General features: G+C 42.8%; 1 protein-coding gene across 1 annotated transcript in view; it reads left to right on the top strand.

Moving 5' to 3' along the window:
- Positions 1-23,637, top strand: part of elmo1 (engulfment and cell motility 1 (ced-12 homolog, C. elegans)) — a 224,673-nt gene that overhangs the window by 138,644 nt on the left and 62,392 nt on the right. The window contains exon 16 of the mRNA XM_073024050.1: positions 7,466-7,602. Coding sequence (XP_072880151.1) covers positions 7,466-7,602 — 137 coding nt within the window. The remainder of the gene's footprint in view (positions 1-7,465; positions 7,603-23,637) is intronic.

The following is a 23,637-nucleotide window of genomic DNA, read 5'->3' as shown; positions in this document are numbered from 1 at the left end:
GCTGAGGGTAACTCATCACAACATACACAGTGCTATCGTGACATTCTCCAGCACCAGCCGTGTTCCTGCGAACACAGCCTGAGCTCTCAACGTACACCCCTGGTTCATTATGCTATCTGCTGCTTAATGTTCATTCTGGCTAAATAGGCATCTGAACAGCCGCACGTACTTGGGCTTTATAACATAAGCATGGAGCTCGAGATGTCTGGGAGAATCTTCACAAAACACAGGATACTTTCAGCAGAAGTACTGTGTCCAGTTCTGGGCAGCGTACACACCATATGCACACAAGTCCATGGTTGAGGAACTTCAGTAACTTAGACAGACTGGCGAAGTTGGGGTTACTCTTGTGATTGAGGTCATAAAAGGTATGGGAGAAACTGTTCCCATTGGTTGGGGATCAAGAACCAGTGGGCGTAGAATGATGACAAAAGAACTAAAAGTGAGACACACGAGACCGCAGATGCTGGAAATCGGAGCTGCTCACCAGCGGCTCAGGCAACAAATGGACAGTTGGCATTTCGGGTTGAGACCTTTCAGCTGAGCTAAAAGTGAGACGAAGGAAGACTTGTTTTGACAAGGTGTCATTGGTGTCTGGGATTGCCTGCCGGAGGAGCAGGGGAGGCAGATTCAATTATAGCATTTTTAAGGGATCTCAGTATGTGTCCAAATAGGCAGAATTTGCTGGTGAGAAAATAGGATTAGCTGGGTTACTCTTCTATAGCACTGGTATGGGCTTGGTGTACCAAGTGGCTTCCTTGCACGCTGTAACTATTCTACGAAACACAACCCTTTAAGAAATCCTTGATGAATCCTTGATAAATGTGAATTCTAGTCTCCCTCAGTAATTTTATGTAATATTCCCCCCCACCACTACTGGCTGATCTGCTCACTCCAACTACTTTGCCATTTTTAACCATGATGCCACCCCTGCAATCCGCTGACATCACGCATATACTCAAATTGATGCAAAATAATGACTTGGGTGTTGGCTATAATATCCAGTTGGTAACGTATACTTTTTCAAGGTGCTGGATACAAATGTTCACAATGAGAAAATTACATCAGGCAATGTGCAATATTTGTACAGTGTCGAGCTCTATCCCAAAAAAAAACAATTCCAAGTGAAGCGAGAGATGGAATCGGACGGACATTAGCTCTGGCAGGATTTGCAGGCCGTTATTCCTACAAGGTAAAACTTCACATCATGAATGGCTGTGACGCTTCACTCCCAGATGAACTCAATGCCTTTTATGCACACTTTGAAAGCGAGAATAAAATTAAATCTGTGCAAATCCCTGCAGCATCCGGTGATCCTGTTATCTCTGTCTCAGAGGCTGATGTCAGAACTTCTTTCAAGCGGCTAAACCCTTGCAAGGTGTCAGACCCTGATGGTGCACCTGGTAGGGCATTGAAAACCTGTGCCAGCCAACTGGCAGGAGTCTTACTGCTACAGTTGGAGGTTCCCACATGTTTCAAAAGGACAATAATCATTCCAGTGCCCAAGAAGAGCAGGGTGAGCTGCCTCAATGACAATCGTTCAGTGCACTCACGTCTGCTGTGATGAAGTGCTTTGAGAGGTTGGTCACGGCCAGAATCTGCTCCTGACTTAAGCAAGGACCAGTACCCACTGCAGTTCGCCTCTCTCCACTAAAGGTCTGCAGCGGATGCAATCTCACTGGCTCTTCACTCCGCGTTGGATCACTTGGATAACAGCAATGCCTCCATCAGGCAGCTGTTTGTTTGTTTGTTTGTTTGTTTATTTTTCAGGCAGCTGTTTATTGATTACAGCTCAGTGTTCCACACAATCATTCCCTCAGTTCAAATTCTGCAGCTCTGTACCTCCCTCTGCAACTTGGGTCCCTGACTTCCTCACCAGGTGCCCACATTCAGAGCGGATTGGAAGTAACATCTCTGACCACCAGCACTGGTGCACCAGAAGGATGCATGCTTAGCTCGCTGCATTGCTCTACCCTCTCTCTACACCCACGGCACAGCTCAAACACCATCTGATGACACGGCTATGCTTGGCAGTATCTCAGATGGTGACAAGGCAGCGCACAGGAGTGAGACGATCAGCTGGTTGAGTGTTGTCGCAACAACAGCCTTGTGCACTTGACATCAGTAGGATCAAGGAATTGATTGTAGGCTTGAGGAAGGGGGAGTCGAGGGAACACACGCAGTCCTCTTCGAGGAATCAGCAGTGGAAAGGATGAGCAGTTTCAAGAACTTGGATGCCAGAATCTCTGAGGATCTATCCTGGCCCCAAGAGATCGATGCAGTTACAAAGAAAACACGACCTTGGCTATGTTTCACTAGGAGTTGATGAGACGGTTTGTCACCAAAGAATCTTGGCGATTTCTACAGATAAACCATGGAGAGCATCCTAACTCGTCGCATCACCGTTTGGTACAGAGGGGCCATTGCACAGGATCGTAAAAAGCTGCAGAAAGTTGTAAACTCAGCCAGCATCATAATGGGAACCAGCCTCCCAGCATGGAGGACCACCTTCAAACGGCGATGCCTTAAAAAGGTAGCATCCATCATTAAGAACCACCATCATCCATCACCCCCTCTTCTTGTTGCTACCATTGAGGAGGAGGTACAGGAGCCTGTGGGCACATACTCAACGTTTCAAGGTCAACTTCTTTGTCTCCGCCATCAGATTTCTAAATGGACAATGAACTCATGAACACTACCTCACCATTTCTTTTTTTTCCTTTGCTCTCTTTTTTCACTAATTTAAATTTTTAAATATATATTTCTTATTGTAATTTATAGTTTTTTATTACTATGCATTACAATGTACTGCTGCCGCAAAGCAAAAAAATTTGCGACATATACCAGTGATATTAAACTTGATTCTGATTTTGATCCTTTAAATTTGCAAAATCGTTTCCTTTAGTTTTTGGTAGAATACCTTTCAGTTTGAAAAGAAGGAAGCGAAAGAGTATGTATTGGTTTTAATTTGGATAATAGTGATTCAAAAACACAAGGGGGTCAGGTACGGCTATTTTCAAAGACACAGGCATACCCAGGGCAGTGAAAGACCTGCTCCATTGTTATTCCCAGTGTTGCAAGACATTTTCAAGTTGAGTTAAAAATAGGAATGAAGAAATAAACACCTTGACTGGTATGTTCTTCATGTGGGGAATTTATTGCATAGTGCTAGGGAAATCTGATAATCCTGTAATGAAAGATTTACTGCTTCCACTTCTGTTCAAATGGAACAGTAGCCTTATCTCTTGAGGTTTCCAGCAATACTTTGCACATCAAACTTCACTTAATATTCTATTCTATCAGCACCAGAAATTTTTTGATTAGGATAAATATGATAAGCTCTGGTCTTGGGCCCTTGAGAGATATGGGGCGGGTTAACGGGTCATTTGAGGACAACATTTGTGAGTGAAGTTGTCTTGTGAGATTTATATTTTGTGTTAAGATTGCCATTAAAATTTCAGCTGTGGTAACCCACAGAGTATCAAAATAAAGCCAGCAAATGCTGGAACGCTTAGGAGGTCAGACAATGTCCATGGAATGAGAAGCACCGTTAAAGTTTAGATCGATAATCCTTTGTCAGAACTGTGGTCCAAAGCTTGCTGTGGCAATGCTGAGTATTTCCAGCAGTTTCTATTTGTATTTTACGCTTACAGCAGCTGCAGTTCTAGATTTCATTCACCGTAGAGTAATCTTTAGTACGTTAGGGAAATGGGGTAAATCCTGTTTTATATCTTTATGGTCAGCAGTTTGATTCATGTGAAAAGAGGTAGCTTGGAGCGGTATCAGATGTCCACGATGAGCTAATGATGCTGTAGATGCTGGAGGTGTGGGCACATCAATCTCATTGCTCACAAAGATGTGTCAGCCTGACTACGTGGCACTATTTCCAGCCCTGACTTAGAAGGTCGTGGGTTCAGCCTGTGCTGGAGCACAGCATCTTGCCTGATGGAGGGGCTGAAATTAGGCTGCACCAGAGGTGGTTTTTAAAATCTTATTTACTTACTTATTGAGAAACAGCCTGGAGCAGGCCCTTTGAGCCATGCCTCCCGGCAGTCCCTCGATTTAATCTTAGCCTAATCACAGGGCAATTTGCAATCACCAATGACCCTACCAACCAGTACGTCTTTGGACTGTGGGGGGTGGGTATAGAACCAGAGGAAACGCCAGCAGTCACGGGGAGAATGTACAAACTTCCTACAGACAGCAGCGGGAATTGAACCTTGCTACTGTAAAGTGTTGTGCTGACCACTGCACTACTGTGCCGCTCCATTTGGAAGAGCCGCATTAACTAATTTTGAATAGACATGAGGAATCCTGGATGATCTGACCAGTAAAGACTGATGATTGGAGTGGCTGTTCTGATTGAGGTAGATTGACTGTCTTGGCAATACTGGCAAATTTTGCCATGAATGACATGTTGGAAATCCTTTTGGATTTGTAGCAGTAGCGACTCCTGGGCCAAGCAGGGAGTAACCAGTTGGTGAATAAAACTTAACCATTTTATCCCCGTCTTTAAGAGGGTTGTTCTAGTTTCCTAAGGGTGTCATAGCTGGGAGAGGTGGTAGGGGCAAGCTCCCACTACCTATTAAATGCTTCCAATGGTGTACATCTCAAAGAGCCTCTTACAACCAAGTCCAGCGTGGCCTTCACATGTGGCTTAGCTACTAAGCTCAGTGGAACAGTTTCCACTGACAGGAGAAGGGGTTACTAGCACCTTAAAACTTTGGGCAAACGGGGGTCATCAACCTCTGCTGCCTTGTGGCTACACCCACTCATGGGGAAGGTTTCACGAGTAAACCCCCAGGAAGAATGCAGAGCACGAGTCGCTAAGGGAGTCCAATGTTGAGTTCAACGCTGACTGGCAACTCCTGTGACACCTCTGGTGCCAGACGGTGTTGGGCTGTGCCATTCCTTTGAATTCATCAGCTATATGGAGAAGGAAAGCCTGTTGCCTGGCCAATTGCTTGCTCTCCATGTCCAGCTACATCTCCTTGGTTGATTACCTCCAACTGAGGGCCTGTACAAGAAGGTTCCAAGAAGCAGGGAACTTTCAGCTTAACTATTCAGTACCTTGGTGGCTCTGTGACTGTGGAAGTCTCCTCTGGATGCTCCGGTTTCCTCACACATCCCGAAATACTCGTGGATTGGGAGGTGAGATGGCACTGTCAATGTGTAGGCTAGTAGTCAAATGAGTGAGGAGCTGAGAAAGTGAGGGGAACAAAAATGGGATTTGTGTAGCATTAGTGTAAATGGAGGGGGGGGAGAGACTGGATGGGCTGAAGGGCCTGGTTTCATGCTGTACCTCTCCCTCACTCTGAGGCAATTGAGAGAAAAATAACTTCCACATTTCCTCCTCATCTCCTTTAGATGACCTAAAGTGCTAAACTGTCAGTGGGTCCACTCTGAAGTGTAGTCACAACAAAATTCCACTGGGCAAACTCGAGAGAAAACAGAGGAGACTGGAAGTATGCTGGGATTCTGTGTTCAGAAAGTTCTGGAACACAGTTTTAACCTGGGTCAATGTTTTTATCTCCCCACCAATATCATGATGTCATGGCACTGCTCTCTATCTTTGTGATTTTAAAGGTGATTGAGCTCAAAGTGCGTTATTCACTGTAAAAGACCGAGTGATACCTTTTTGATTATGAAAGGAAGAATATGATAAAACGTTATTTATTTTATTTACTGAACTAATTAATGCCAGAATTGAAAAGTTTAGGGAGTGTTCCATTGCCGTTTGCTGCTGCATGTGGAATTGCCAATGTGCTGTAATGTGAAAATTGAAGTACTTTTGGCTTTGCTGAGGAGATTGTATGGTTTATATTAACCACTGTGCACAGAGGATTGGAATTAGTTGTTTCTGCTGGCTGTAGGGTATTTACTGAATGCTCTTTGGCGGATTCATGGAATGCCAGAGTTATCCCTCGCCTGGATGTCTTCCAAAATCCAAACCACATGTCCGTGGAGATGCTTTCCAAAGCTTTGATTTGTGGTTTACAGGGAAAAATAAATGGTTTCGTGAAAAGGCACTAAAGGAATCACAGCATTCCACCTGGTAAAATTGGAACATGGTTCACCTAGTCATGGCAGATTACCAGACCAAGATAAAACCATGGGCTAATTTTTAAGTCGTTATTACAACTAATATGAGGAATTCATTTTTTCAAAGAGGCACAGAGTGATGTAACCATCTGATAAATGACCCACACTACCACATCTATTTGTGTTTTGAGGGTGTGGACTTTTGTTGCGACTCTGTGTTTTCACTCAAAGCGAGTATGTTGACAATCATGGCCTAATCTTTCAAATTTGTCAATTGTGGGTGTAATATGTTTTATCCTTGCCCTTCAGAGCCTTTCTTGTCTTCATTCCTTCCTGCTCTCCACCTTTCAGTCCTGTGCAATATTAGTCTTGTTTCTATCCACAAACTTTAAAATTCCTTTCCTCTCTTCCCTACTACCCTTCTAACACATCTCCTTTGTGCCATCTGATGTTTGATGTCTTATTTCAAATCTCTTCCCTCCACTCTTCCATTATATCTCCCCACATCTATCTTCAGTTCTCTCTCCTTCCTTTCCTTCTTTCATCAAGCCCTTTACCCTCAACCCATCACCCTCAATTTTCTTCACTCTCCTCCCCATCAATTATATAATGTAATTATATATGTATGTAATTAGTTTTGCTACAACAAGTGTATGGGACATTGGAAAAAAGTTGAATTTCCCCATGGGGATGAATAAAGTATCTATCTATCTATCGTGGGTTTGAGTTCAAGAGCCGTGAGGCAATGTTACGGCTATACAAGACCTTAGTTGGACCCCACTTGGAGTACTATGTTCAGTTCTGGTCACTTCCCTATAGGATGGATGTAGACACTGTTGAGAGAGTGCAGAGGAGATTTACAAGGAGGTTGTCAGGATTGGAGAGCATGCTTTATGAGAATAGGTTGAGTGAACTTGGCCTTTTCTCCTTGGAGTGACAGAGGATGAGAGGTGACCTGATAGAGGTGTATAAGATGATGAGAGACATTGATCGTGTGGATAGCCAGAGGCTTTTTCCTAGGACTGAAATGGCTATGCAAGGGGGCATAGTTTTAAGGTGCTTGGAAGTAGGTACAGAGGGACGTCAGAAGTAAGTTTTTCACACAGAAAGTGGTGGGTATATGGAATGCACTGCCGGTGACGGTGGTGGAGGCAGATATAATAGGGTCTTTTAAGAGACACTTAAATAGGTACACGGAGCTATGTGGTAGGGAAATTCTAGGCAGTTTCTAGAGTAGGTTACATGGTCGGCACAACATTGTGGGCTGAAGGGGCTGTAGATTTCTATGTTCTGTGTTCCTCTCATACTTGATCAATATCATCTCTTTAACTCTCATTGATCTCCTCCCCTCCTCTATTCAGTTCTCTTCAGCTACTTCAGCATTTCCTATTCACTAACCTCCCGTTCCTGTCCAACCCCGCAGCTAGTGACACCTGCAATGAATTCCATCCCATGTTTTTCACACACGATCGCTCATTTGAGGAGTTCTTCTGCATCTGCATCCAACTGCTGAATAAGACTTGGAAAGAAATGAGAGCGACATCTGAAGACTTCAATAAGGTCAGTGCTGGTACACATTTAGACTAATCCATATCTTACAGCAAAGTGTGATCTTTATGTTGTGTAATGTCATCAAATTGAAGTCCTTGCATTGTTAAAATAGTGTGACTTATTTTTGCTTTAAGGAACACAAAAGATCACAGCCTCCTAAATTTGATGAGTGTTTTAAAATATCTGCTATTTGATATGTTGGTGGGATACTGCTGTGAAGAGTGACTGGTTTGTGGTTCGACAATGGATAAATATTCCATCTTCTTTGTAGAATGTTGTAAGTTTTAAGCTCAACTTGTGGTACAATTTTGCAACAATTCACAGAACCCTCAAACTCTTTGTCGCAATCCGTCCAACCTTTGTGTCTGTGGAAAGTAGGTCAGGTGTGGACAAGAACGTAAGGACAGCCAGGATGGTTGTCAGAATAGCTTGAGTGAACTTGGCCTTTTCTCCTTGGAGTGACAGAGGATGGAGAGGTGACCTGATGGAGTTATATAAGATGATGAGAGGCATTGATCGTGTGGATAACCAGAGGCTTCTTCCCAGGGTTAAAATGGCTAATACGATGGGGCATAGTTCTAAGTGTTACTGCAATGAAGGGCTAACTAATAGTATACCCAAAAATGACTTCCTGTACTTGCATGCTACCTTTAAAAGATCCCAGAAGCGTGTTAGGACAGTTGACCAAAATCTTACAGAGAAAGAAATAGATTTCAACCAGCGTGTTCTAAAGAGGAAGGAGAGTCTGAGGGATTTGACCAGAGTAATGCAGACTGAAGTCATGGTCAATATTGCCCAGGCAATGAAAATGGGGACCATTTGTCAAAGTTCCTCCCTGTTTCCCCAGTTGAAACTTCTGTTCTCTGAATCTCAGAGTGAATGGGCTGTCAGTGGAAAGGCATTAACTTCTCTGCACCTTTCCACAATGGCAGATTTCAAGCAATGGAATACGAGGCTGACTTTAGAATAAATTATTTTACACTGCCATTGTTGTTTCTGAAAGTCACACAAAGTCTATCTTGAGGAACCTAAAACAAATAGAATATTGTACAACAATGACTGACATCTTCAGTTAAACAAATTAAAGTTCCTTCCTAACGGATAAAGTCTCTAGTGAGGGAAAAGCCAATCGCCCAAAAAAAATCAGGAATCTGATCCGCAGTAATGTTTTTAATTGCATTTTGAATTAAAATGAACGATACCAGTCATTTCAATTTAGACTGGGTGAAACAAAAGCAATTTCTTCCTGTAACCAAGCGAAAGGGAGAAGGCCGAAGTCCTGTTAATGAAACAATATGCTATGTGACATGGACAGGGAGGAACTGATGCATTATGGGCTGTTGTTCAGTTGCAAGCTGTGAGCTGAGGGCTACATGCCTGTAACTCCCAGTGGATGAAGTATTGGCATCTTGTCTGAAGAGGAGGATAGACAAGGTTGCACCAAGGGTCTTCTTGGTCTTGGGAAGGAATAGGCTCTATTAAAGGAAAATTGAGGGAATGCCACCTCTAACTGAAACCAGAAGTGACAGACGTCCATCACATACACGAGCATGGCATCTAGCCTTTATACGGGGCTAAATGCCTCCAGCATGATTGGCTGATTTCAAATATCTTTTACTGTACATCTCAAGTGTCGATATCCAACCAGACAGGCAACTGTTGGCCAGTTCACATCAAATTTACATCAAACCATATTCATCCAACCATGCTCCCGCTCTACCACATGCCCACTCAATGGAAAGGTCACACCAAATGTTGTGGAACTAAATAATCATTCACCTAAGTCTGTACTTGGCTGAAGCAGTGAAGTATTTATTGATTGACCCATTACCTACTATATGGGATGGGAATATATATCTATATACTGGATGGAAAACAATAATCTTGCCGAGAGGTTTGTTAGTACTATTTGGGAGGGTGGTGAATGGTACTAGAGTGATGGGGGTGTGAAAGACAGCAGAGTTGATAGAGTGGTAGAGTTGAGAGCATGAAAGAGTTTGAAAGGAAGGACAACAAAGTGAAAGCTAAGAAATATGGTGGGACTGACGGGCTGAAATGTCTGTTTCAATGCTAGGTAAGGCTGATGAACTTGGAGCCTGGATCAGTTTGTGGAATTATGATGTTCTTGCCATTACAGAGACTGGGTTGGGTGAGCAATAGGACTGGTAGCTCAACATTCCTGTGCTCCATTATTTTAGTCCTGATAGAGAGGGGAAGAGAGGAGGAGGGGTTTCACTGCTGATAAGGGAGAATATTACAGTAGTGTTTGTGACTCACTGGAGGATTTATCCACAGAAGCAATTTGTGTGGAGCTCCAAAATAAAAGGGGTGTAATTATGATCTTGGTGTTGTACTATAGGCCTCTCAATAGCCACTGAGAGGTAAAGGAACAGACATTTACTCAGAAAGATGCGGGAACAACAGGGTTGGCATAGTGGAAGACTTATCCCCACTATAGATTGGAAATTCCTGAATATGAGAGGTGGGATTTCTTCAGTGTGTTCTTCAGTATGTGGAGAGTCCCACCTAGAGGAGAAAAGTACTGGAGCTGGTTTTGGGAAATGAGCCGGGGCGGGTGACAGACCTGAGAGTGGGTGAACATTTTGTGAATACTGACTACAGATCATTAGATTTTAAGATGGTTACGAATAAAGATAAAATCCAATCCACTAAATTGGGAGATGGCAAATTACAACAGGATAAGGCAGGAGTGACAGGACATTGATTGTGAGTAGCTGTTGTAGGTCAAGTCCACATCTGACAGGTGGGAATTGTTTAAGGTTCACTGAAAGCGACTATGCAAGTGGATAAGGTGTTAAAGAAGGCATATGGCATGCTTGCCTTCATGGGCAGGAGTGTTGAGTTAGGAAGTCGTGCTGCAGCTATATAAAACTTCAGTCAGACCACACTTGGAGTATTGTGTGAAGTTCTGGTCACCCCATTATAGGAAGGATGTGCAGGAGATGTTTACCAGGATCAGAGGGAATGGCGTATGAGGAAAGGATAAGCAGACTTGGGCTGTTCTCTCAAGAGTATCGGAGGCTGAGGAAAGATCTGAGCGAGGTTTTTAAAATTATGAGAGATATGGATCGAGTAGATGGTCAGAATTGCTTCCCCAGGGTAGAAATGTCAAGTGCCAGAGAACATGCTTTTAATATAGAGGGGGTATATTTAACAGCAACATGGGGAGAAAAATCTTTTACACTGATAGTGGGTAGGTGCCTGGAATAGATTCCCAAGTGTAGTCGTGGAATCCAGCTGTCTGGTGGAGTTTAAGAAGCTTTTAGATGAAGATGTAAATGAACAAAATTTAGGGATGTGGATAACACACCGGAGGAGGACATTCTCTGTAAAATGGCCTCAAGACTGGTGCAAGAATCCTTCTTGGTACATGCTGATACAAACTTGCTCTGACTTGGCACCACTGTTCTGTCCAGTGCTGTACTGTTCTGTGTGTATTTAAATAAGGTTATTGTCACTGACATGAGTCATAAAATTAGTTTCTTTGTATTGGTACAAATTACTGTAGGATGCAATAAAAATAAATCAATAGTGCAACGGAGGAATAGCAAGATGGTGTTCATGGGTTTATGGACCATTCAGAATCCTGATGGTGTAGTGGTTTCTTGAAATAACCAGGAGACGTAGAAGATTCTTCAAGAAATTTAAGCCTTTATTTGCAAACAAAAGCTGAGACAATTAATGAACGTGTCACTAATTGCCCGCCAAGCCTAGTTCACAGTATTCTTTATAGTAATTTCTTATCTTAGTTTCATTAGCATATACTTGTTCTAGTGCCTTGACTGATTCTTATACCATCACACCATCGCACGATCCTGTCTAGTCTACTCCTTGGAACACGTGTCCCCCTTCCTGGCTTTGACTGGTTTTCATACCATCACACCACTCTATAGCCCATACTTGCTCTAGTCTACTCCCTGGAACACGTGTCCCCCTTCCCGGCCTTGACTGGTTCCCATACCATCACACCACTCCACAATCCCGTCTACCACTGTTATCTCTACTTGCTTACTTTCACTGTTAGCTACATTCTCAAGGCACTGATGTGTTCAATAGTACAGAGACAATACAGAGATTACACTCTGGCCAATAAATTGGATACATAGCAAATAGCAAACACTAGGCTGGCCACATAGTTCTGGCCACACAGCAAATGTTGCAACTTTATTCTCCAATAATGGCAGGGGGTGGGGGGAAAGAAGCTGTTGCTAGAACTTGAGAGTGGGTCTTCAGGCTCCTGTATCTCTTCCCTGATGGCCCAGATGGTATTGGTCATTAATGATGGACGCCACCTTTGGGAAAAAGTCTTCAATGGTGGGGAGGCTTATGCCCGTGATGGAGCTACAACCGTCTGAAGCCTCTTACAGTCCTGTGCATTGGCGTCTCCATACCAGGCAGTTATGCAGCCAATCAGAATGCTGTCCACGCTGCATCTGTAAAATTCTGTAGGAGTCTTTGGTGACGTACCCACTCTTCTCAAACCCCTAATGAAGTGTAGCTGCTTGCGGGCCTTCATCGATATGGTGGGCCCAGGATAGATCCTCCGAGTTGTTGACGCCCAAGAACTTGAATCTGCTTGCTTACTCTTTCCACCACTGACGTCTCAGAAGTGTGTGTACTCCCAGTTTCCCCTTCCAGAAATCCACAATTAATTCCTTGATCTTCCTGAGGCTGAGTGCAAGGTCATACAGACATTCAATTATCATTTCTTGACCAACCCAAAACAAGAAGATGTGTGGTCACTTCTCTCTGATGTCACCTTGCATGCACAATCAACATGTGCCTTACAAACCTGGCCTTCATGCTAAGGCCTTGCTTACCATTGTGAAGGCATCCATTGCCTCTGGTCTATGAGTTCTTGTAGGTCATTGGCCTAATTTGGGACTGTGGTTACTATGGAAGCTGCCTTGTGGATGCTCTGGAGTTATCCTCACTGTCACGAAGACCTTCCTGAAGCTAGTTCCTTTACCTTTAAATACTAGACTGTAGCATTCTCCTGTGTTAGCTTCCTGTGATGATAAGATTATCTCTGAGTAGTTCTGTACTGCAGGACTTGCTAGCTTAGCTACACAAACCAGGCTTATTTGCTGGAGTAGAAACAAAATGCTATCTTACTATAAGCTTTATATTGTAATAAACAAGTGAAAACTACAGTACATGCCACTTCCCTTTGTATGTTATATCCCACTTCAAAGAGACGTTTTAAACCATTTCATATAAAAGGACTAATGCTTTCTCTCAGATAATAGTCTGAGGAATATCACAACCTATTGCAGTCAGTCATTTTCAGAATCAAAGGCACAATGTGATAAAACAGAAATCAGAAGTTAAAATAAATTGCAAGCTTTCTTTCCTTCTATTTTTACTGGGATTCTTTTAGCTAATTAACTTCACATTATTCAAAAGTTAACTCATCTGCCTAGCCTTTCTGACACACACCAGTGTCATGGTGTCTGCCACCTTTGCTTACTCCCCAAAATAACTCATTAGTCAGGTTTTAGTATTCTTTGTGTTTTTAAAAAACCTTGGATCTGATTGGTTGAAATAATCAAAATGTTGTAACCCAGTTGCAAATTGCATGGAACCAAATAGCAGGTTAAGAATTTTGTCCAGTTTTATGCTTAAGGGTGAACATTTCTGAACGGCATTAAGCGTGGTTTCAGTTTAGCATGTTTGTTCACTGTGCTTCACTATGGGGAGTATTTGAGTAGGTACAGTGCATGATGATAAATCCCTTCAGGCTTGATAGAAAATGTACATTTACAAGGGTAAATATCTAAAATAAGAACATAAAATGCTGGAGATACTCAGCAATTCAGGCCTCGTGTGTTAGAAGAGGAAGTAAACCATAAGACTTAGGAGCAGAATTAGGCCATTTAGCACATTAAGTCTGCTCTGTCATTCCATCGAGACTGATCCATTTTCCTCTCAACCCCATTCTCTTGCCTTCTCCCTGTAACCTGTCACGCCCCGACTTAACCAGAATCTATCAATCTCTGCCTTATACTCCCAATGACCTGGCCTCCGCAGCTGCCTTTGGCAACGAATTCCATAAATTCAGCACCCTGTGGCTAAAGAAGTTCCTCGTCTTCTCCATTCTCAATGGATGTCTCTCTATTCTGAGATTGTGTCCTCTAGTCCTAGACTGCCCCACTACCGGAAGCATCTCTTCCACATTCAGCACATCCTGATAAGAGGCCGAAAACTGCTCACAATACTCTAAGCCAGGCCTCACCAATGCTTTTAAAGCCTTAGCATTACATCCTTGCTTTTATATTGTAGTTCTCTCAAAATGAATGCCAATGTTGCATTTGCCTTCCTCACTACTGATTCAACCTGCAATTTAACCCTTAGGGAGTCCTGCACGTGGACTCCCAGGTCCCATTGCACTTTGGAGTTTTGAATTTTCATGACTGTTATTTCCCCCTGTTGGCTGTAGTTTAGGGGTGTTGGTGAAGCAATACAAAAACGAGTCCACACTCAGTGTTGTTTGTGGCAGGCACAGGCGGCTCCTACTTGCAGTATATTTACAGTTTTTACAGAATTGATGCAGGGCAACCAAATCTAAAATCCACAATGCAAAAACACAGGTCAGAACACAAAGACTGCATTTGTTAATACAAAAACTAGCGCGATTCTTTACCAGTCAGTTCTCCCCACCGTCTATCTCTCTCCCTCTTCCAGATGCTGGCTTTTTTAAAATTGTATTCTCCAAATCCGGATTGGAGCAGTCCCGACAAGGGGGCAGGTACAGCAGCGCTCTAAATGGAGATTGGCAGTGGTTTGGTTGCTGAGGCCTGTTCGTCTGGCTTACCAGACTCAGAGACTAGCCTAGGAAATATGAAAGTGTTGAGCTAGGATCAGGCTCGGATCCTACATCAGCTGAAGCCCTAGGAACACGGACAGTTCTAATCAGACCCACACCTTGAGACTGGTCTGACTGCTGCCGCTTCTGTTTACGCCCCAGGCTCATGCAGTCAGTGACTAAATGACCTGACCTGTGACAATAAAAATACTTGCACTGTTCCTTAGAACGAGGTGAAGTAGGTGGGGGCTGTTTCTCATCGTGAGCCTTGGCGACACTGACTTCCTTCTCACTGCTCTGAGTACACTCTTGTGCGAAAAGCAAAATACATCAGCTAGTGGCTTGAGACAAGGAATGCATTCCTGTCATTCAGGTACAGACAGTACATTCAGGTAAACAGTTTTTAAAGTCCTCCAAAATTATCAGCTCCCAAAGAGAAGCAAAATCTGTCACATTATTTTTTCAAAGAGATGGTCCTTCTCCCTTGCAAACTCAATGCAGGTTTGAGTTGTGATTAAATTGAATTGACTTTATTACTTACATCCTTCATATACATGAGGAGTAAAAATCTTTACATTATGTCTACATCTAAATGTGCAATTTATAGAAATTTATAATAAGTAGCATGTACAACAGGATAGTCAGTATAACATAGAAATACAGTTATATTGGCATGAATTAATCAGTCTGATGGCCTAGTGGAAGAAGCTGTCCCCGGAGCCTGTTGGTTCTGTTTATTCTGTGGTACCGTTTCCCAGATGGTAGCAGCTGGAACAGTTTGTGGTTGGGGTGACTTGTGTCTCCAGTGATCCTTCAGGCCCTTTTTACACACCTGTCTTTTTAAATGTCCTGAATAATGGGAAGTTCACATCTGCAGCTGCGCTGGGCTGTCCGCACCACACTCTGCAGAGTCTTGTGTTTGAGGGAAGTACAGTTCCCACGCCAGTCAGGATGCCCTCAATTGTGCCCTTGTGGAAAGTTGTTAGGAATAGGGGCCCATACCAAAGTTCTTCAAATGTCTGAGGTGAAAGGGGCGCTGTTGTGCCTTTTTCACTACACAGCCGGTATGTACAGACTACGTGAGATCCTTGGTGATGTTTATGCCGAGGAACTTAAAGCTGTCACCCCCTCAACCCCAGATCCATTGATGTCAGTAGGGGTTAGCCAGTCTCCATTCCTCTAGTAATCCACAACCAGCTCCTGATCTTTCTACAGGCCCTAAAGCTTAGGCACCAGCCTATGTGCATGCTGATCAGCAGCTTTAACAGAATTGTAATTGAGGCTGCTGAACGGCAACAGAGCAGAGCTTACCTCCTGCGCTTTTCCCGCAAACTAAGAGAGGCCAGACATCCTCAGGCCATTGCGATGACGCTGCTATGCTCTGAAGTACGAATCCACCTCACTCTTGCGAAAACGTGGCACTAGTTTGAAGTGCTTACCCATATCAAACCCGGTCTCTGGGTTCACTGGGTCAGAGCTCACAGCGGGTGAGGAGACAGGAGCCAGCCGTGCAACTGGAGTTCGGCAGGTTTCATTGTCTCAAACTCCAGCTGCCGCAGTTTGATCTCCAGCCTGCGAACCTCCAGTCACCAGTTTAGCTCTGAGGCAAGCTGCAGTCGTGCCAGGCACACCCTCAAACGAGGATAGCAGATACTGGCAAGCGAGCCTTCACCTTCCGGCACAGCGGGCACATCGGGTGGCAAAGTGACTTTGGCCCCAGTCTCAGCCTCCACCTGCTCTACCTCGTGGCCCTCAGACTTCTCAGCTGTGGGTACCTCTCCCCCATCGTACCTGTGCAAAAAGGACATGCTCCATCAGACTTTTAAACACAGTATGCTTAATGACCTCTTTCAGGGCTTGTTTTGCCACTGGAATACTGAAGTGCTCTGCCAGGGTCAGCAGGTCATCCTTACAGCACTTGTCTAATTGCTGTAAAACACCTGCACATTAAACTGGTCCATATCCACACTGAGAGCCTTTCATCCAGACAGCAGTGAGTGTAAACACAATGATTGACACCAACCAAGCCAGCCAGCAAGGTTGAAGAGCACTCTCCGGTCCCTATCTACCTAACCAACGAACCCCAACTAAATTCTAGCTGCTCTTCAAGGGTTTGCCGGGCTTGGGGCGCCTTTAAACGCTCAACTCAGAGACAAAATGCCTGATAGCGTACCCCCACTGGGGATTAAATCCCCACACAGGATTACCCTCCAAAACAAAAAATAGAAAATACTCAGAGCAAAATAACAAACTAGTGTTCCGATGGGAGGAGTGAGCACAGTCCAGTTGGAACACACTAACTTAACTGGAGAGCCCTCAATAACACAGTGATCACTCATGAAAGAAAAAAAAATACTTCTACTCACCCTTTACAAAGGAAACTGACTGCAACATGAAGTATCCCGGGCGAGTCCCCAGTTTATGTTACAGCTCTAGTCTAGAGGTGTCGGTAAAACAACATTAAAAGCAAGTCCATCCCCCAGTGTTGTGAGTTGTTTGTGGTGGGAAAAGGCCAAGGCAGACACAGGCGGTTCCACCTGCAGCACACTTCAGTATCCACACTTCAGTACTAACAGAAGTGACTCCAGGGCAACCAGATCCAAGGGAGTAATCGAAAGCTGAAATCAGCAATAGGAAAGCACAGGTCAGAGCATGAAGTCTACAAGTTTGTTAATACAAAGACTAGTGAGATTCTTTAACGGTCGATTCTCCCCAGCGGCTCTCTCTCTCTCTCTCTCTCTCCCTCCTCCCGGATGCTCTACAGTACAGAATTCCCCAAATCCCGATTGGAGCTGTGCTGACAAGAGGCAGGTCCAGCCGTGCTCTGTCTGGAGATCAGCCAGTAGCTTGGCACACCTGAAACAGGGAAGTGAGAGAGAATGGAAAACAACAACATGGGCATACGGTGCACATGCACAAAACAACGTCCATAAACCTCCCGACACTGTATCCCATCACCATTGCTTTATCCATCCCCCTAATTAGTCTTAAGTCCTTCTGCAGCCTTCCTGCTTCCTCACATTACCTGCCCCTCCACCTATCTTCAAACTAAGTCTGCAAACTTAGCCGCAAACCCATAAAATCAGTCATCCAAATCATTGACATGCAATATAAAGTGGTCCCAACACCTACCCCACCAGAACACCACTAGTCACCGACAGCCAATCAGAAAAGGCTCCCTTTATTCCCACACTTTGCCTCCTGCCAATCAGCCAGCATCCTGTCCATGCTACTATTTTTCCTGTAATACCATGGGCTCTTCATCTAGCTCAGTGCGGTACCTTGTAAAAGGCCTTCTGAAAATCCAAGCATATAACATCTACAGGCTCTCCTTGGTCTGTCCTGCTTGTTCTTTCCTCAAAGAATTCCCTGAAGGAAGCCACACAGACTTTAGCCTATTTTATCATGTGCCTCCAAGTACCCCGAAACCTCACCCTTGACATTTAAGGTCAAAGACCCTTTGTCAGATCTTTTGACAAATTGTGCATTAAAAGGTTGTATCCATTGTACAAACCAAAATGCACTTGTATTATGTGGATGACATTTATTATCTCCATGTTACTCAGATATCATTTTCATGTTTATGCAGTAAATGCTTTGGTAATTTCCATATGTAACCACTGAGCAGCCCTATGTTGCATAACGGGTTGAGATTATGCCCTTTATGTGATTTTTTTATATGAGAGTTAGTATTTTTGCATTTGTGCTACATATGTACACATTGTCACTGAATATTTATCAACATAAGTCCATAAATAGAAGCAAGTGTAGGCAACTTGAATGATTTAGGGTAGGATCAGTGTACCATAAAAGTTAATGAACCCATTTAGCCAAAGGACTTATTTTCATGATGTTACTCTTTCTGACTATGATTTAACCCCTCGGGCTTTCACCACAAATATTTAGCAGCGACATTTTTTGCACAATTTTCCATATCCTTTTTTTTTGCTTTAATATCTAAGTATCTTTGTCATTCTCTGTTTTAAAAGCACTTAGTCTCCATGACGCCCTGTGGTAGAGAACTTCAAGGATTGACAACCCTCTGAGAGAAGAGCTGCCTCCTCATTTTTTTCTTAAATGGTCTACCCTTACTTTCCGAGTTTGACTCTTTAGTTCTGGACCTTGTGGCCTTTAGGAACATCCACCCTGTATTTATCTTGTCAAGCCTTCTAAGAAATTTGTATGTTTTAATGCTGGGGAATAGAGATCTAATCTACTTGATCTGACCTTTCAAAGTCCTGCCATCCTAGGAATCCATCCGGTGAATTTTTGCTGCATTCTCTCAATACTAAATATATTCATTAATAGGTAAGAAGCCCAAAATTATACATAGTACAGATCTTTCGTTCTTCCACCACCAGCGCTAGCTTCATCTGCATTTCTTCCATTTTGCGCACATCTGCCCTCACCCCATCCACCCGCCACCCCACGAGGGATAGGGCATATAATTCATCGTAACTTTCCGCTATCTCCAATGGGATCCCACCACCAAGCACGTCTTTCCCTCCATCCCACTTTCTGCTTTCCATAGGGATTGCTCCCTACACGACTCCCTTGTTCATTTGTCCCTCCCCACTGATCTCACTCCTGGCAAGTGGAACAAATGCCACACCCACCCCTATACCTCCTCCCTCACTACCATTCAGGGTCCCAAACCGTCCATCCAGATGAGTGGACATTTCACCTTTTGAGTCTGTTGGAGTCCACCTACTGTATCTGGTGCTCCCGGTGTGGCCTCCAGTGTATCATTGAGACCCAATATAGACTGAGAGACCGCTTAGCCAAGCACCTACGCTCTGTCCAGCAGAAAAAGCGGCATCTCCTAGTGGTCACTCATGTTAATTCTACTTCCCGTTCCCATTCTGACATATCAGCTCACGGTCTCCTCTACTGATGTGATGAGGCCATACTCAGGTTGAAGGAGCAACACCTTGTATTCCATCTGGGTAGCGTCTAACTTGATGACATGAGCATTGATTTCTCAAACTTCTGGTAATAGCCTCACCCTCTCCTTCACTACCCCCATTCCCATTTCCCTCTCTCACCTTATCTCCTTACCTGTCCTTCATCTCCTTCTGATCCTTCTCCGTTTCTTCCATGGCCTTCTGTCCTCTCCTATCAGATTCCCCTTTCTCCAGCCCTGTATCTCTTTCACCAATCGACTTCCCAGTTCGTTACTTCACCTCTTCCCCTCTCCCAGTTTCACCTGTCACCTACCACCTTGTACTTCTTCCTCCCTTTCCCCCACAGTCTCACCCTGACTTCTTATCTCTTTTTTTCCCATCCCACTGAAGGTTCTCTGCCTGAAAAGTCGACTGTTTACTCATTGCCATAGATGCTAAACACAAAGTACACTGCAGATGCTGTAGTCAAATCAACACGTACAAAAGCTGGATGAACTCAGCAGGTCGGGCAGCATCCGTTGAAATGAGCAGTCCTGACGAAGGGTCTCGGCTCGGAAATATTGACTGCTCATTTCATTGGATGCTGCCTGACCTGCTGAGTTCATCCAGCTTTTGTACGTGTTGATTTTTCCATAGATGCTGCCTAGCCTGCTGTGTTCCTGCAGCATATTATGTGTGGAATACTTTGATTTCCAGCGTCTGCAGATTTTCTCTTGACTGTCAGTTCTCTGCTTTGTTCCAAATCTGATTTCTAATCTCCTGAGTTCTGCTCACCCTTACCTTCAGCTCGATTGCCCCAAGCTCTGGAATTTCCACTCTCTCCACTAACTTCTTAACTAAATTCCAAATAACATTTAATCATCTGTCCTGCTATCTGTTTTTTAAGCCCAAGAAAAATGCAGATGCTGAAATTCTGAAGTAAAAACAGAAAATGCTTAAAATGCTTAGCAAGCAGAATCTGTAGGAAGAGAAAGCATGTTAACATTTTGCGTCTGAGTCTCTTACTTGGAAGCATCAACTCTGTTTCTCTATCTGTGCATGCTGCCTAATCTGCTGAATGGGTTCAGCATTTCTTTAAATTTCTACTATCTGCTTGTACTGTAGAATCAATTTCTGCCTTGTATTGCTATTGTAAAGCAAGTTAGGGTATTTTTAAATAGATAATTATACGATGCAATTTTTCTGCAGCAGTTGCAGCTAGCTGTTTGGTGACTATTCTGTGGTTGATCACTAATAATTTAACTGTACATGTTTGGAATGTGGGAGGAAACTGGACCACCAGAAGGAAGCCCACACAGTCATGAGGAGAATGTACAAATATGCAGGCTCTATCACTTGGTGATTAATTTACTTTGTGCTCAGAGTGCTGTGCCTGTCAGTCAGTTTGCTCTGTTAGTAGCCTCTGCCACCTGCCCTTTCCCTCTCAGTATAAAGTCTGAAGCCTGTGCAAGTCATAATGTTTTTTAAAAAAAATGGACTCTCTCTCCTCCTGGTTGATGGTATCGCTGTAACCTTCACAAACACAGGGAAATCTGCAGATGCTGGGAATCAAAGCAGCACAGACAAAATGCTGGAACGTCTCAGCAGGCCAGGCAACACTGTAACCTTCTCTGGCTGAAATGTTTACTCAGTAATGTTTAACTTTTCCACTGTTCGAACTGTGAGAATTAAGGATTAACATCACTTTACCCAAAAGACGTAGCATAAAGATTTTTACTCCTCATGTATGTGAAGGATGTAAGAAATAAAGTCAATTCAATTCAACTCCTTTTGTGAAACTGCTACTTTGGAGTGAGTGAGCTCCCTCTACTAAGATACTACTTGGTTGAAAGTTATGGCTGTTCCTGTTGATATTTGAAAAATATGCTAATAGTTCTAAAAACAGATTCACCCTTGAGAGGTAGCAGCTCAGAACATGACCCAGTAGGCTGTGTTTGCTGTTGTTCTTTTCGGGACTGATGTTGTAGATATTTATTGCCTATTCTTAATTGCCCTTGAAGTGAATGGTTTGCTCTACCTTTACACAAGGCATTAAAGAGTCATTCCCAGTAGCTTGTCTGGACCCAACTGGGTAAGGATGGCAAATCTTTTCCCCTGAAGGGAAAATTAACAAACCAGGTGAAATTTACTGACAGTCTTCTCATGTTAGTGGTCCTCATTGCTAATTTTGTTTTTAATTACAGATAGTTCATCCGAATTTAAATCCCACAGCTATCATGGTTGGATTTTAATTTGGGTCTCTAGATAGCTAGTGTAAGATCTTACCCATTGTGCCATCCCTGTGTATTGATTTACCAGACTGAATCAAGCTATTTGATCCAGTTCCTTAAGCTTATTGCTAGCAGAAATAACCCTTTAAATTGAATGCCTTAAGTTTATCACTCATGGGAGTAACTAACTTTAACATTTAGAAAGTTGGTTGCATAAAATTCTTGCAAGGTTCCTGATCAGTTTCCAGAAGTCTCGAATTCTGCTGAAACTTACATTGAGTTTTCTGACAAATGTGATTTTGTGAACACTTATCTCTTTGAGCACAGTTGAGCAATATATTTGCTGGCCCTCCAACATTATTTTTGTAAACTAATCAACTAATCGATAATTCAAAAAAATGACTTTGTGTGTGAGCTGAAAGATATGTGAGTTTGTTTCTGCTGAATTTTCTTTTACCAGCTTCTTAGTAATGGCCCACAGCAATGAATATATGGCCTGAGATATCCTAACAAATCACAATGGAGAAGGACTCCATCATTCAAGAGAAAAGGTGTGACAGTGGGAAAATGAATGACTGAGAGTGCCCTTATGGTTGCATTGCATTAATCCTAAGAAAGTGCATATTAATCACCTGAACAAAGCTGAAGTCTGATCCTACTTTCTGTTCAGAAATTATTTACAACTTTAGTTGATTTCCTGCAACTTAAAATAAGCATGAATCCTGATTGTTGGAGCCTTTCAATGGTTTGATTTATAATTGAAAAGTGCATTTAAATTTAAAACATCAATCCAATTAAATCTTGATTTGATTTTTGTTGCATCATGTTGACATTAAAGATGGTTTTACTTATTTCTTGTTTCAATCGTGCTGATTATTTGTAGCTGTGTAATTCAGCACCCAAAGCACAAGGAATTTTATTTTGCCTCTTCTGCTGTTAAATGGAATTTAAAATTCCTGTTTCTTCCTGCTACATCGTAGATTAATGTTTAGTATAAACCAGTGAATTCCTCACAGTAATGCCGGTCAGTAAGCTAGATCCTGTGGAGAGAGATTTCTGATGTTTACTAGGGTCTCGCTACAATCCGCATGTGACATTGCTTCACTCTGATAATGCACAAGGCTTACAAAAGTATAATGGCTGACATGATAGATATTTACAAACCTTCCAAGTAACATAGGAGCAAGACAGGCCATCAGTCACTAGGGTGTGTTCCACCATTCAATCAAATCACAGGTGATCTGCCTTCAATTCCATTTTCCCTGCTTTGCTTCATATTCCCTGATATCATTGCTGTACAAAAACATATTTATTTCTCCTTTGCAGGCTCCAATTATATAAGCCTTCTGCTTTTTTTTTGGTAACAGGTTCCGTATTTCTACCATCAAGAGTGTTTGCTGATTTCACTTCTGAATGCCCTCATTTACAGTAAAATGATATACTTTGTTTTTGTTTCTCATCTGTACTAATTTCTACAGGCCCACCATGTTTAATTGATCAACTTTGAAACAATCTCTGATATTCAGATATTATATGGTGAATTTATACAGCCTCTCCTCATAATTCTGTAGACACCAAGATCTTTTGAATACTGGAAAATACTGTGCACATATATGCTTTGTACATCTTTTCAGTGACTTCATGTTAGGTGTAGATAATACCCATTGGAACAGGTATAGTGTGTGTAATCCTCTGAGCCTGTTTGCTATTCAGTAAAATCATAAGTAATCTGTGACCCAACTCCATGTACTGGTGTCTTTGGCTACATCACCCATCATTGGCAAACTTGGAAATGTGGTTCACCATTTCATCATCCAAGGTATTTTTACTGACTGTGAAGTAGTTACAGTTCTAATAGGAGCCATATGGGGCATAAGTAATCTCAAACCTCCAAATAGCATGTGTGCCCATCTACAATGTCTTCTATTGCTTGGATGATTTCTTATAAAGTTAATAAATAACATTAACTATATTAGCTTCAACTTTGACTATAAAAATTCTGAGAGATTGTTTAAACTTTAAATAATACCCATTGACTTTCCTCTTAAAGTATCTATTCAGTTATTTAGATTATAACATATGTCCATTGGTATCGTTTGTTTAA

The sequence above is a fragment of the Hemitrygon akajei genome, chromosome 20 (assembly GCF_048418815.1).
Source record: "Hemitrygon akajei chromosome 20, sHemAka1.3, whole genome shotgun sequence".
NCBI classification, from domain to species: domain Eukaryota; kingdom Metazoa; phylum Chordata; class Chondrichthyes; order Myliobatiformes; family Dasyatidae; genus Hemitrygon; species Hemitrygon akajei.
The sequence above is the reverse complement of the archived record's forward strand: the minus strand, read 5'-3'. Positions and strand labels throughout refer to the sequence as shown.